Source organism: Emys orbicularis, chromosome 1 (assembly GCF_028017835.1).
Source record: "Emys orbicularis isolate rEmyOrb1 chromosome 1, rEmyOrb1.hap1, whole genome shotgun sequence".
Classification (NCBI taxonomy): domain Eukaryota; kingdom Metazoa; phylum Chordata; order Testudines; family Emydidae; genus Emys; species Emys orbicularis.
In genome coordinates, this window is record NC_088683.1 from 354,051,139 (window position 1) to 354,065,631 (window position 14,493).

General features: G+C 43.3%; 1 protein-coding gene across 1 annotated transcript in view; it reads left to right on the forward strand.

Moving 5' to 3' along the window:
* Window positions 1-14,493, forward strand: part of RSF1 (remodeling and spacing factor 1) — a 113,088-nt gene that overhangs the window by 86,925 nt on the left and 11,670 nt on the right. The window contains exons 12-15 of the mRNA XM_065407081.1: window positions 1,284-1,351; window positions 6,525-6,732; window positions 8,638-8,861; window positions 13,901-14,092. Coding sequence (XP_065263153.1) covers window positions 1,284-1,351; window positions 6,525-6,732; window positions 8,638-8,861; window positions 13,901-14,092 — 692 coding nt within the window. The remainder of the gene's footprint in view (window positions 1-1,283; window positions 1,352-6,524; window positions 6,733-8,637; window positions 8,862-13,900; window positions 14,093-14,493) is intronic.

A 14,493-nucleotide genomic window follows, 5' to 3' on the forward strand; every position in this document is an offset into this window, starting at 1 on the left:
ATATCATAATGCCACTATAGAAATGCATGGTACGCCCAGACTTTGAATCCTGCATGTAGTTCTGGTTTCCCCATATAAAAAAAGATATACTGGAATTGGAAAAGGTACAGAGAAGGGCAACAAAAATCATTAGGGGTATGGAACAGCTTCCATATGAGGAGAGATTAAAAAGACTGGGGACTGTTCAGCTTAGAAAAGAGACAACTAAGGGGGATATGATAGAGGTCTATAAAATCATGACTGGTGTGGAGGAAGTGTTATTTACTGCTTCACGTAACAAAAAAGGAGGGGGTCACCCAATGAAATTAATAGGCAGCAGGTTTAAACCAAAAAAAAAAGGAAGTACTTCACACATCACACAGTCAACCTGTGGTTCCAGTTGTAGGGGATGTTGTGAAGGCCAAAACTATATAAGCTCTTGAAGGATAGATACATCAATGGCTATTAACCAAGATAGTCAGGGATGCAATCCCATGCTCTCTGTGTCCCTAGCCTCTGACTGCCGTAAGCTGGGAGTGTACAGCGGGATGGATCACTCAATAATTGCCTGTTTTGATCATTCTCTCTGAAGCACCTGGCATTGGCCACTGTCGGAACACAGGATACTGGGCTAGATGGACCATTGTTCTGACCAAATATGGCCGTTCTTATGTTCTGTCAAATGAAGAATTCTGTAAAGCATATATTATGAAAATGTAGGTAAACTACCCAATTTAGAAGTTTAGAGAGCAGAAGTAGCACAATATGAAACACACACACTAGCAATCAAAATTCAGACAACTTGACTACTTAACGTGAGACTTGTATAGACACATCTGAGAAGGCTGTCCTGAAAAACAAAGATGCATATGCCATCTAAATTTTAAAAAAAAGTTTGGCATAATCAATAAGCAACTATTTCTTGTGAAAATTTTTGCTGAAATACTTATAAAACAAAATATTCACATTGTGTTTTTTGAATTCAGTAGCATACCCTGTAAGAAGGAAGTGTTTTTGTGAATTTATCTAAATTATTAGTAAGTCAGCCCAGGTAGTAATATATATCCATCCTGCTAGAATCTGGAAATGCTCTACATATTTTTTAAAAACCCATTGAGCATCTGTCTAGTACACTATGAATATGTATGATGTTTTTCTGATTATTTTACCACTTTCCCTCAATTTTGGAATGTCTGAAGCACTCTGAATTCTTACAGCTATTTTAGATTTTGAAACATGACTTCAAAGTATATCTGAACTGTGCTCTGTTTCTCAAAGTAGTAAATAAAAGATACTGTTTTTAGATTTGATGAATTTGATGAGGCAATTGATGAAGCAATAGAAGATGATATCAAGGAGGCCGATGGAGGAGGTATGTTTTTATTACTTACTATTTGTATAGTTAAAATGGTGACATGCTGGACTGGCATGACACACATTCTATTACAATGCCAGAGGGAATGCATGTAGTTCTGACCTTTGATACCTTGTCTGAATCTCTGCATAGCTTGAAATTTTTACTACTGCACTATCAAATGGAAATTGCTACTGTATTTGCCTGGTTGTGGGGCAATGGGTATCATGTGTTGGAGAGTCCATGTAGGGAAAAATCATGTTGCTTTTGTTAATGATAGTTAAGTTCAGTTTTTACTTTTTTCAATATCTAAACATAAAACTGGGTGTCAAGAACCAAACATTTTATAATTGCTCCCTAACTTTGGATGGCCAGATTAGGAAGCCACTGGGTGCTTCTGGTATTCAGTACCTCTGGAAATTGGGCTCATATGCGTTTTCACATTGAGGTGCCCAAAACTAGTCAACATCTTGAAAATGTTGGCCCTAATCTTGGTAAGTACTTCCCTACTGCACAGATGTGTTGTGAAACTTTATTCATTAATGCTTGTAAATCTCTTTGTGATCCTCAGATGGAAGGAGCTAATAGTAAAAAAAAAAAAAAAAAAAAAAAAAAATTAGAATGAAGTTAGAAAATTATAACTTAATCTTACTATTCTAATCTGTCTTTCTTTTTCTTTTGTGACATGGTGAAGAGCTAAGGGACAGATTTTTTCCAAACATGCCCAAGGGATTTAGGAGCACGGTGCCTATTGCCTGTCAGTGGGATTTGTGCTTCAACATCTCTTGCGTGTTTAAAATGTTCAGATAATCCCTTGCACCTGTTCTTTTTGAATCCCCAGAACAATACCTGTTTTTTCAAAAACCCTATGGATGTGCACAGGCACTCTGAAAACCAGGCCTGATTATTTATTTATTTATTTATTTATGTATTAATTTAGATTTAAAGTAATAAATATACTTATTCAAGGCTCTAAGGACCCTAACATAATTAGTAATTCAATAAATACAATTAAATTAAGTCTTAAAAGCATTAAAATGAGTTCCACAGGAACTCTGCCTGCCAGCCAGCCACCTCCTTTCATTTAGGAGGTATACCATCGGCTTTCTCTAAAGACCCTGTCATTTGCAGTGTGCCCAGAAAGTCACCAAATTTGAGCTGTTATGGACTGAGTGGGGGAGCAGGTTCCAGAGTCTCAGAGCCCTCACAGAGAACACTCCATCAGCCACCCCTTCTCTTTTATAATAATGGAAATCCAGCTCAAACGCCCCTGCTTGACAGACCACAGCTGTGTCAGTATGGCCCAATATGTGACTAGAGCACATCCAAAGAATGGATGTGCAGTTTTGGCTGTGTGCACAGTACAGGGATTATCTCTCAAACTCACCCTACCAAATAAAAAATAACCCCAATTTATCCTGCCATGGCACTCTGGGGGCCACTTGTCTCCTTCCATCGCCCCAGGTGCCTGTACAGCCCCTGCCATGTATGCGGCAGGAGGTGACTACCCAGGAAAGAGTCTACCATCACTTACTTCTTCATCAGGCCCTCAATGCTGTCTGGATCCTAAAGGGAAAAAAAGAGAAGAAAATAATTGGGTTATCTTTTAACTAGGACTTGAGGCTGCAACCTCCACTCAGCCCTGGCTTTACTGTGAGTGCCACTTCTGCAAGGCTCAGTCCCACCGAGATAAAGACAACGAAACAAAATATTTTTAATGCTAAAGTGGTATCTACCTACTGGAGCACTTCCATCCAGACATGGTGTTACTTATCATGGGGAACACCCTGAGCCTTTAGGACCAATGGTTAGGACAGCAGAGGAAGTGACCATGCTCCATCATTCTCATATGGTGTTGTGTGAGGGTATAGGGCCTCAGATTGTACCCTACTTATAGATAGCACATGTCACATCACTTGAAGAAACCCTTTGATGGTTGGGATTGGGATAGAAAGGGTGGATAGAAATGGGATGGGTTGGGTGGATAGAAAGCTGGCTAGATTGTCGGGCTCAACGGGTAGTGATCAATGGCTCCATGTCTAGTTGGCAGCCGGTATCAAGCGGAGTGCCCCAAGGGTCGGTCCTGGGGGCGGTTTTGTTCAATATCTACATTAATGATCTGGAGGATGGCGTGGACTGCACCCTCAGCAAGTTTGCAGATGACACTAAACTGGGAGGAGTGGTAGATACGCTGGAGGGTAGGGATAGGATATAGAGGGACCTAGACAAATTAGAGGATTGGGCCAAAAGAAACCTGATGAGGTTCAACAAGGACAAGTGCAGAGTTCTGCACTTAGGACGGAAGAATCCCATGCACTGCTACAGACTAGGGACCGAGTGGCTGGGTCGCAGTTCTGCAGAAAAGGACCTAGGGGTTACAGTGGATGAGAAGCTGGATATGAGTCAACAATGTGTCCTTGTTGCCAAGAAGACTAATGGCATTTTGGGCTGTATAAATAGGGGCATTGCCAGCAGATCGAGGGACGTGATCATTCCCCTCTATTTAAGATTGGTGAGGCCTCATCTGGAGTACTTTGTCCAGTTTTGGGCCCCACACTACAAGAAGGATGTAGAAAAATTGGAAAGAGTCCAGTGGAGGGCAACAAAAATGATTAGGGGGCTGGAACACATGACTTATGAGGAGAGGCAGAGGGAACTGGGATTGTTTAGTCTGCAGACGAGAAGAATGAGGGGGGATTTGATAGCTGCTTTCAGCTACCTGAAGGGGGGTTCCAAAGAGGATGGATCTAGACTGTTCTCAGTGGTAGCAGATGACAGAACAAGAAGTAATGATCTCAAGTTGCAGTGGGGGAGGTTTAGGTTGGATATTAGGAAAAACTTTTTCACTAGGAGGATGGTGAAGCACTGAAATGGGTTATCTAGGGAAGTGTTGGAATCTCCTTCCTTAGAGGTTTTTAAGGTCAGGCTTGACAAAGCCCTGGCTGGGATGATTTAGTTGGGGATTGGTCCTGTTTTGAGCAGGGGGTTGGACTAGATGACCTCCTGAGGTCCCTTCCAACCCTGATATTCTATGATTCTATGATCCTACTGTGCTAAGGGCCATAGAAACATATACAGACGTAGTCCCTGTCCTGAAGGCCTTACAGTCTCAGAAGACAAGCAAAATGTTAAGTGGAGAGGGAGACAAGGTGGGGGAGGTAATATCTTTCATTGGACCAACTTCTGTTGGTGAGAGAGACAAGCTTTCGAGCCACACACTGCTCTTCTTCAGGTTTGGGATTGTGGACACACGCACGCACTTTGTGTTTATTTTTTGTTTTATCATTGCATCAATAAATATCAGTATACCCTGACTGCTGCTCAGCCTAGCTATCTAAACACTGGCTGTTAAACACTGTGCTAAACTAATGTTCCCACTACTTATTTCCTTGTGGTAGGGCTCGTGTCACCTCCTAATCAGCCAGTTTTCAAAAGTAGTTCCCCAGTCAGGTTGAATGTGATGAGGTGTGCAACCACAACCCACCTCTGGCATTCAGTTATGGTAATTGTTTGTTAGCACATGCTAATTACTGGTGCATAAGTGGTTGGAATAAAATAAGCCGGGAAGAAGGCCTATGGATACAGCTGCCTGGTGACTCCCATCTCCCTTGGCAGTCCTTTATAGATGATTGCCAAATAAATCATCGGGACCTACACCATGATCTGTAAAGAGTGATGGTGCCATTGATTGATTGACTCTCACATCTCACAACTACGCCTTTTGTAGATACCTTGCTACCAATTCAAATCTAGTCTCTCCAAAACAGGGCTGCTCATCTTTCCTCCTAATCCCTCTCCACTTCCTTCTCTCTCTGGCATCACTAAGAACTCTGCTACCGTCCCTTGTCTCCCAAGCTGCTAATGCCATCTCAGACTTCCCAACGCTCCTTCACCCACACCCAGTTCCCTCACTAAGCCTTGTTACTACTACTTCTTTAAAATCAGTGTGTTCTTTCATCTCTCTCTCTCTCTCCGCCACTACAACACTTATCCATGACTTGAGCATCTCTCACCTTGATTACGAGAACCATATCTCTAATTTTCCTGTCTCACCTCTTCCCCCACCGCACTCTTCTATTCTGTCAATAACAGTACTTTTAGTATTAGTACTGTTCCTTTTCAATTATTCCAAGCATGTGTCATATCCTTGAATCCACTCCCTAGCTTTCCTTCAGTCCTACATCATATTCAGACTTCTTGTCCTCCAAGAACATTCATAATCTTGTTTTGTGCGTGTGTGTCCCTGAGTTTGTCTTATGGCATAGCATTTTAATATGTTCCTATCAGATCAGTGGTCTATCTAGCCCAGTATGCTGTCCCAGACAGTAGCCAATATCCGATGCTTCAGAGGAAGGTGCTGGCATTCCTGTAATGGACAATTGTCCAGTAACCTGCCCATAGGGAAACTTCTTTCTAACATCCCATGGCTAAATAGTTGCTTTGAGCCCCCCAAGTGTTAGGGATTATATCCCTTCCAAAATATACTCTATATCAGTGGTCCCCAACTTTTTTGTGGCCAGTAGCACATTCATGTTTTCAGAAGAGTGTGGCAGGCGCCAACAATTTTTCAAGGCTTATTTTGTATTTGTACATTAAATGATACAAAAAACATCATATTTAATATTACATAATATATGAATCCAGAGAGAAGCCACGAGGACAGAGAACACTGGCGCCCGCATCCCCGGAGTACTCTGTCCCCAGCAGGTGCAGGGCCCTGGCTTCTCTCCCCCACTGGGCCCTAGGTGGGCCCCGCGCCTGCCAGAGACCGAGAACACCGGCGCCTGCAGCCCCGGAGTTCTCTGTCCCCGGCAGGCGCGGGGCCGCAGCTTTTCTCCCCTGCTGGGCACTAGGTGGGCCCCGCGCTCGCCGGGAACAGAGAACACCGCGCCCACAGCCTGAGTTCTCTGTCCCCATCAGGCGCGGGGCCGCGGCTTCTCTCCCCTGCTGGACACTAGGCGGGTGCACATAAATGCCCCAGCGGGCACCGCGTTGGGGACCACTGCTCTATATAATATAGCTGTGGATGTAAGAAAGCTGGGTTCAAGAAATTGAGTCTTGAATGATGAAAAGGGTCTCCTTTATAAAAGGAAGTTGAAATTAGCAGCAGGATGGGAAGGTCTCTGTGAAGTTGAATGAAAAATGCTATAATTAACTTGCAGCTTATTTTCCCTTTCTCCCACTAACACAGGTGGTGGCAGAGGCAAAGACATGTCTAATATCACAGGTCACCGGGGAAAAGACATTTCCACCATCCTAGAGGAAGAAAGGAAAGAAAATAAGCGGCCACAAAGGGCCGCTGCAGCACGTCGCAAGAAACGACGGCGACTGAACGACCTCGATAGTGATAGTAACCTGGATGAGGAAGAGAGTGAGGATGAGTTCAGGATCAGCGATGGGTAGGTAGCTGTTAAACTACTAGTCTTGGCTTATTAACCACTACAGGTTTCTATGAACTTACGATGTCACTGGGTTGTCTCTTTGTGGTTTGAAGCTGTAAGAGTGGGTTTTCTGTTAAGCCAGGTCTAGACTTAGACTAATAAAAATTCTAACTCTTTCAGTTAGGGGTATGTGGGTTATTTATTTATTTATTTATTTATTTTAACACAACAAAAGTAGTTACATTAGTGAAAGCCCTAGTGTGGACACATTTATATTGGTATAAAGGTGACTTATACCCATATAGTTGTGTTTCTTACTGTATGGGAATTGCAGTGCCAGTATAAGGCATCTTTCTGTTCTATCAATATAGAAAATCTAGTCACAACTCTCTAGTGTAGACAAGACCTCATAGATATCTTAGAATTATGAAGTACTGATAGACTGTAAGCTACCAGAGATGAAGCTTTAAGAAAGCTATAGAAATCAACTTTTGATTTTTAGCATACTACAGATTTGAGGTTCAGAAGCCAGCAGAACTAGATGTGGAGATCAGGAAAAGGTAGCGTTTACCCTCTCAAGAACATGAAACCTAAAATGTTAAATACATATTAAGCAGTCTGATTAAAAATCCCTTCCCCTTCTGAATTGCTCAACTTCCACTTTCTTGGGATGCTGCCATTTCATTAGTTCTCCAGTCATCAGAATCCTCCAGAGCAGACAGACCTGAATTTCTAATGTTAAATATCCTTTCAGTCCTTTTTTATGCTTTCTAAAGACACACACAACGGTACAAGACCTTTTTTTTCCCCTCTTTGCTGAGAGTCCTTAAGGCTGACACTCTGTTCATTACCCTTCTTGTTGTGTTTTGGAACTCTCTCTGTTTAAATCTCTTCAGCTCCATTTTCCACATGTGATTGTGTTGAAGGTTTTTCAGTGGTTGAGCAAGATGTGCTGGAACTTTCCTAGTTAGTGAATTCAGCCTGCAAAAATCTCACTGAATTAGCACTTCATTCATCTGTCACATTGAGTCCATGTATTTTCAACAATAATCTCTACTAATTACCTGTTGGATGTTAGATTAGAGTTTGCATTCAGATATGGGAGTTGGATGCCTATTACTGTTGCATAAGAACCTTTTTTTTTCAGGTAGGCTGCTTAACTGTTATAAAAACTCAGCCAATTTCTATATGACAGTCGTACTGAAAGACCAGTAATATAAATCAATGAATTAGAAGTTTATCCATAAGTGCATCAGCTTCATGGATATGATTCTTTCAACTCTCACAAGTGAATAGATTTGTATTTGGTCAGTGCTTGAATGAGAGATCTCAAGGGAACACCTACTGTAGGTGAAACATGAAACTGTTTCACAGATGGTGTTCTGCCTGAACTATTACTGAACCAGTATGACAGAAGGCACTGTAGGTGTGAGGGTGCCATATTTCATACATGACACACAAACTGAAGTCCTGACCATTTGTGGGTACTTAAGGAATGTCTCATAAGAATAGTGGTGTTTATCCTGAAGTCCTGGGCCAATTAGAATTCAGCTTAAATAAAGCCACCTGCAGTTTCAATTGGATACAGCATTTGAATTCACTTACTGTCCTAATCTACTGTGTAATGTTATATTCTGTAAAGGCACCTTCAGGTATGCAGCAGGTGTTTAATTTCAGTGTTGGGTATGTTGATCTCAGCATAAAGATTTGGTGTCTCACATTAGTTTTGAGAATATTCATTCGTTTTTGTGAAATGCTCTGAGGATCTCCAGACGAAAAAAGATGTAGATGTTATTTCAATAATACATTTCTATATTTAGTATAAGCTATATTAAATATATCTAACTCTTATATGTTACAGTATTTTAGTCCATTTGTTTCAAGTATCTCTCTTTTGGCTGTAATTTTTTTTTTTTTTAACAGATCTCAGGACGAGTTTGTTGTATCAGAGGAAAACCCAGATGAAAGTGAAGATGATCAGCTGTCAAACGAAGACAGCGATACAGAGTTCTGTGCCCGTAGACCCAGGCGACACCACTCCAGGCCAATGAGACAAAGCAGGCGATTACGAAGAAAAACAGTCAAGAAAAAATATTCAGAGGATGATGAAGAGGAAGACTCTGAGGACAATTTAAGTAGGGAGTCTGGTAAGCTTAACTTTTTCAGAATTAGCTGTTGTGCCTCAGAGAAGAGGGCCCAAGCAAAAGGACAGGGGGCTTACAAACTCCTGAGTTCTAATCTTGGCCTGGACATTGACTTGGCTATATGAATTCAGTCAAGTCATATGTCATCTGTGCTTCTAAGGTTCTAGCTGTAAAAATAGGGCTAATGCTTTTGTAATAGAGGTGTTGTGATAGTTAATTGGATGTCTCTGTGAGTTACTTTGGAAATGAAAAGTGCCATGCAAGTACTGTTTTTTTTTTAATAATTGTGTTCCCTATTTAAGATTTTCACTTGGTCTGAGTGTTCTGTTCAAAATACACAAAAGGAAATTAGTGTTGAGTGCTAGGTTCTTTGGGTCACATTCATTTTTAAATGTGTGTTTAAGTTATGAGGGCAAAACAGGCAATTGTATGCAGAATTTGCAGATTCCTAATGTTTCATTTCCAGTTGCATCTCTATTTGCGTATTTTGTGTGTGCACAATATTTTTTTAAACTTAGCAGAAAAAGTAGTTCAAAGAACTATTTAATTGTGTCTACTCAGAGATCTGCTGATGCCTCATGGAAAACTTTGAAAAGCCTATTGCTTAGAGAAACTCAATCCCTGACTTTTAGTAGGGAAGAATAATTTCCTCAACTGCAGGAATTCTTGTACTATGATCTATGTTAGACAAGAGGACAAAGTTAAATTACAATAGTGATCCCTTAAGACTTTATAATCTATGAATCTATGGTTTTGATATTTCTCTCTTTTGAACTTTAATTACTAGGGACACTTGCATGACAACAGCATCTTTGTTCCTTGCCTTATACTGCCTGTTCCCCAATCAAAATCCATCCTCTGTCTGAAATACAATTGACTGTATGAAAATGATTCCTACTCAGAGGAATAAGCAATGGAAGCAGATGAACTAAGGGGAGAAGATATTTTTTTCTTACGTGTATTTGTCCTTACTAATCAAGAAGAAATAAATCAGAAAATAAGTAAATTTTGTCTCTTAATAATGTATTCTCATAGCATTCCATGAGGAGTTAGCACTTGTTAGGAAGAGCTTTCTCGGGAGCGTCACTTACTTTGTAGGACTGGGCCCAAAACTACCTAATGCCATTGGGAGTTGAAGGCACCCAGCACCTTGCAGGATTAGTTCATTGAATTTCCACTATTGTATCCATCTTTCTGAAGTCAGCTGAGCTGCAGACTGAAATGGGTTATCATGGAAGGGCTGGTCTCCAGTGTGAGTTTGTATGTATGGGCAAATTATAAGAAAGGTGTATGAGCTTAAAATAATTGTTCTGTAAGCTGTCTTCCTTTTCTGCATGCCACTAAGAGACCAACAATGAGTGTAAGAAAGAAATGACTAGAGTCTGAACACACATAGAGATTCATAGTGGAAATGGTGGTAGTCTGTGATTAATGAAAATATGCGAGCAACTGATGCAGAAGCTAAAGGATCTGAAGTTATTACTAAGCTGCACCTTAATGCAGCTAAACACTTGGGAGCAGTTCGTATTCAGTTCCTAGTTGACATGTGTCCATCACAAAAAAATACCCCCTAATATATGCACTAATACTCTTGTTGACAGCTGGCAGAGAGGCCAAAGGCTCAGTATGGCTAGAAGTTGAACTCCCTTCTTATCTCTGTGTAATTCCTTTGGGGTTTAGAGAGTATGGCCCTTTAAATCTTTTTCCTAAGAGGGAGGGGGAGAGTAAGAAAAAAGGAGGGAAACTCCAGGGGGCAGCGCTGGAGCTCCAAGGGGAGGGAGAGGCAGCCTGCAGGCCCTGGAAAAGTGAAGCGGCAGAGAACCTGCCTGAAGCCTGGGAAGGACAGGGCCGATCGGGGACACCCCAGGACAGGAGCCAGGAGCAGCACTGTGCCAGGGAGGACTCGCCCGAGAAGGACAGGCCGGAGCTGCAGGTGTTGGAGCCCCTCCTAATGCCAAAATTAATTCTTCTCTTGTCCGCTTCTCATCCACCATCAGAGCTTGCAATTTCTGCGCTAAAGAATCCACCTCAAGTGACACAGGCAGACTAGGAGGGGACTGCTCTGCCCCCAGAATTGTCCAGGGAATACCTTCTACTTGCACCTCTTTGGGCACTTTATCAAGATCTGTTTCCTTGGAGTGAGTACATAGTGCTACCATGCCCTTCACTTTGCGGTTGTAAATACGGGTGCGGACCTTTACTCTCCCCAGTATTTCAGCTGCATCTAAGCTCTCCTCAATTTCATTTGGTTCCATCTCTTAAGGGAACCCCGCCACCAGCACAGCTTTGGTTACTGGGATTCGTGCCCCTCGGCACAGGTCTTCTAATAATCCTCTCTCCATTTTTTTTTTTAAACTGAGATGAAAGTCACTCAGGAGTTTCTTTGCTCTGTGAAGAAGAGCCCAGGGTGCACAACGTAGGGGTGTGTGTGTGTGTGTGTGTACTGCAACGTCCCCGTACGGGCCACCAAGTGTAACTTTAGCGCCCTCGTGGCCAAGATGGAGTCTGCTCTGCAGGCAGCTCTGGCCAAGAGAAGGCACGCGCAGGAATGCAGCAGGAGAAATCCCTTCCACCCCAGGGGCACCTGTTCCAACCCCCCCAGAGTGAACACACCCACCCACAGGAAAAGTACAATGGATATAACAAGGGAAATATTTATTTACAGAGGGATGAGAGGAGAAAAACAACAAGGGGAAATATAGGGGGCGCAGTAAGACAGGGCTGCATCCAAGCCGAGGCCCCACAGGCCCAGTGGTAGCACAGTCTGGAAGGGCAGACACCGAACAATGTGTCTGCACACTGAGTTCAGGAGTCCTGAGCAAAGTTCCAGTCCAGTGGTGAGTCTTGGGTGCTCCTGGTCGTCTTCACCGCCAGTGAACCTTCCCCCAACAAACCCCTCCGGTGCCCTCTTCTGCCGCTCTCTGCAAAGCCACACAGAGCGACCACCTCCCCACTTAACTAGCTACAGCCTCCCTCCTTGTCCCCAATGCAGAGTCACAAGCCCCAGTACTCACAGCCCCATGCAGCTCTGGGCAGCAGTGATACTGGGTCCAGCTCCGGCCTGTCCTTCTCGGGCGAGTCCTCCCTGGCACAGTGCTCCTCCTGGCTCCTGTCCTGGGCTGTCCCCGATCGGCCCTGTCCGTCCCAGGCCTCGGGCAGTTTCTGTGCTGCTTCACTTTTCCAGGGCCTGCAGGCTGCCTCTCCCTCCCCTTGGAGCTCCAGCGCTGCCCCCTGGAGTTTCCCTCCTTTTTTCTTACTCTCCCCCTCCCCCTTAGGAAAAAGATTTAAAGGGCCATACTCTCTTAAACCCCAAAGGGGTTACATCTGGAAGTCATCCCTCCATGGCAGCTTGATGTTGGAGAAGCTTGCACTGCTGATGCCCAGTATTCATCTGTTTTGTGGACAAATAAAGAACCTCAGTCTTCGAGGTTTTCAGTCCTGTTCCTTTCCACAAGGCAGTGTGTATCTCTCTCTCTCTCCACCCCACCCTCCAAACCTCCCTCCCCGCAAAGGGTGGTGGCCCTAACTATATGTTCCTTTCCATTACCCCCACAAGCTCCCTTTCCGGAGAGCCTGCCTTGCCTTACGTTGGGTCTAAAGAAATAACAAACATGGAGGGTTGCTTTATTTTTTTTTCTTCTCCAGATTTCTGAGGTTTCTCATTGAGCTCTCTTTGTTGACTTGCTCTCACCTTTTCCTTAATGTTTTAGTCTGTTTTAGTCTGAGTCATTTCAGTTAATAACACGATAGGGCAGCTCATGATGCGAATGAAAAGGCAGCATTAACACTGTGGAATAATGTTTTTGACATGGTTTAAAGAAAAAGTAGCTAAACATGATCCAGCTACCATAGTTATTTTCAGCTGTTGGAAAAAGTGGCTGACAAGCTAGACCAGTGGTCCCCAACCTTTTCCGTGGGGCGGGCGCCAGATGACTACCCGCCGAGGACTGTGGCCGCCAGACAAGCAGCCACCGAAATGCCGCTGTGAAGCAGCAACGTCAAGAGGAGTCGCCGCCGAGGAGTCGCCGCCGAAATGCCACCGTGAAGCAGCGTCATCAAGAGGCGTCGCCGCCGAAATTCGGCGGCATTTCGGCAGTAGCACTTCTTGACATTGCCGCTACTCGGCAGCATTTCGGCGGCTGTTTTTCCGGCAGGCGCACAGGGATACCCCGGCAGGCACCATGGCGGGGACCCCTGAGCTAGACCCTAACAAGGTACTAACTCTGCAGAAGACGGGTGAACCGAGAACTAGGAATGATGGTGGGTCGGTTGTTATAAACGCTCTCATCTGGTACTCTGACCAAACGTGTAGCTGCAGCTTTGAAACCTATAGGACTGATCTCCTTCTTGCTGACTTGAGAACAATTAATCTGTACTTTGCTACCATCAGTAGTATAGTCAAGGGTAAACTCAGGTACACAGAGTTTAGCCACTTCTCGTTTGGGGAATTGAGTTTACCCACTTCATTTTTGACCACTGCCTACAGTTCACTGTTATTCTGTCAATATCTTTCATGCACGTTGTCTAAAAATGCTTGAATATAATAAAATTAGAGTTAAATAAAAACCGGGGGGACAGGTATTTTCCAGTGGAGATTGAAGTGAGATTGTATCATAAATTCAGATTCAAGCAGGTTGTTCCAGTTGGCAGGAGCTGTAGAGGAGAAGTATGTTTCACACAAGTAGGGGTATAGAAGGATAAAAAGGATTGTATAGAAGGATAAAAGGAAACCAGAGGAGTGGTGGGAGAGGTTTGTGAGAGTAACTGGACAAATCCACAGTGGAATTTGAAAACGGATGGCAATTTCAAGCTGGAAATGAATGGGGAGTCAGTGGAGTAGTATGAGACTGGACCTGGACAAGATAACAACCTTCCCGTTAGAGGCGTAATGATTGAGGGTTTCCTGTGACTGAAGAGTGGTTGATTTTGTTTGCTCAAGGTTGCACTTTGTTCAAACAAACATATCTTTTGAAAATGTGACAGTGGGTCTGTGCCTTTTCATTTTAACAGAATAAAGCATATGGCTGTTTTCTTCTTTGCAGAAAGTGGTGATTACACAGATTACAGTGATGATGATTACCTGGAAACTAGGCGGAGAAGATCAAGGCGGAATCAGAAGAGACAAGTTAACTATAAGGAGGATTCAGAAAGCGATGGCTCACAGAAAAGTGTTCGATACGGAAAGGAGCTAAGACGACTTCATAAACGCAGGCTTCCCAGTTCAGACAGTGAAGGTAAAACAAGCACTCCACCATTTGCAGGAGCTGATGTGTGAGTGATAGTGCAAAGGGAGAAATACGGGGCATAAAGTAAACACAAGATTTGCATTTAGTGTGAGATACACAGAGAATTCTTTCCTGAGATCCTTGATATTTCCTAAAATCTAAATGTATCCTTGTGATGCAACCTATCAATTTCTATAACAAGGCATTACTACTGCTATTTGTCAAATTCCCTCCTTTCCCTTATCTTGACTTCCTGGTGTGAAATTACTCCACCTGGCAGGGAAATGTTGGGATTGCAAAGGAGGAAATGCAGTTATTGTGGAGGACAGGATTATTTGTTATGCTTCAGTTGTGGTCATTAAAGATCCCACAGCACTTTTGTAAGAGTAAGGGTGTTAACTCTGGTGTAC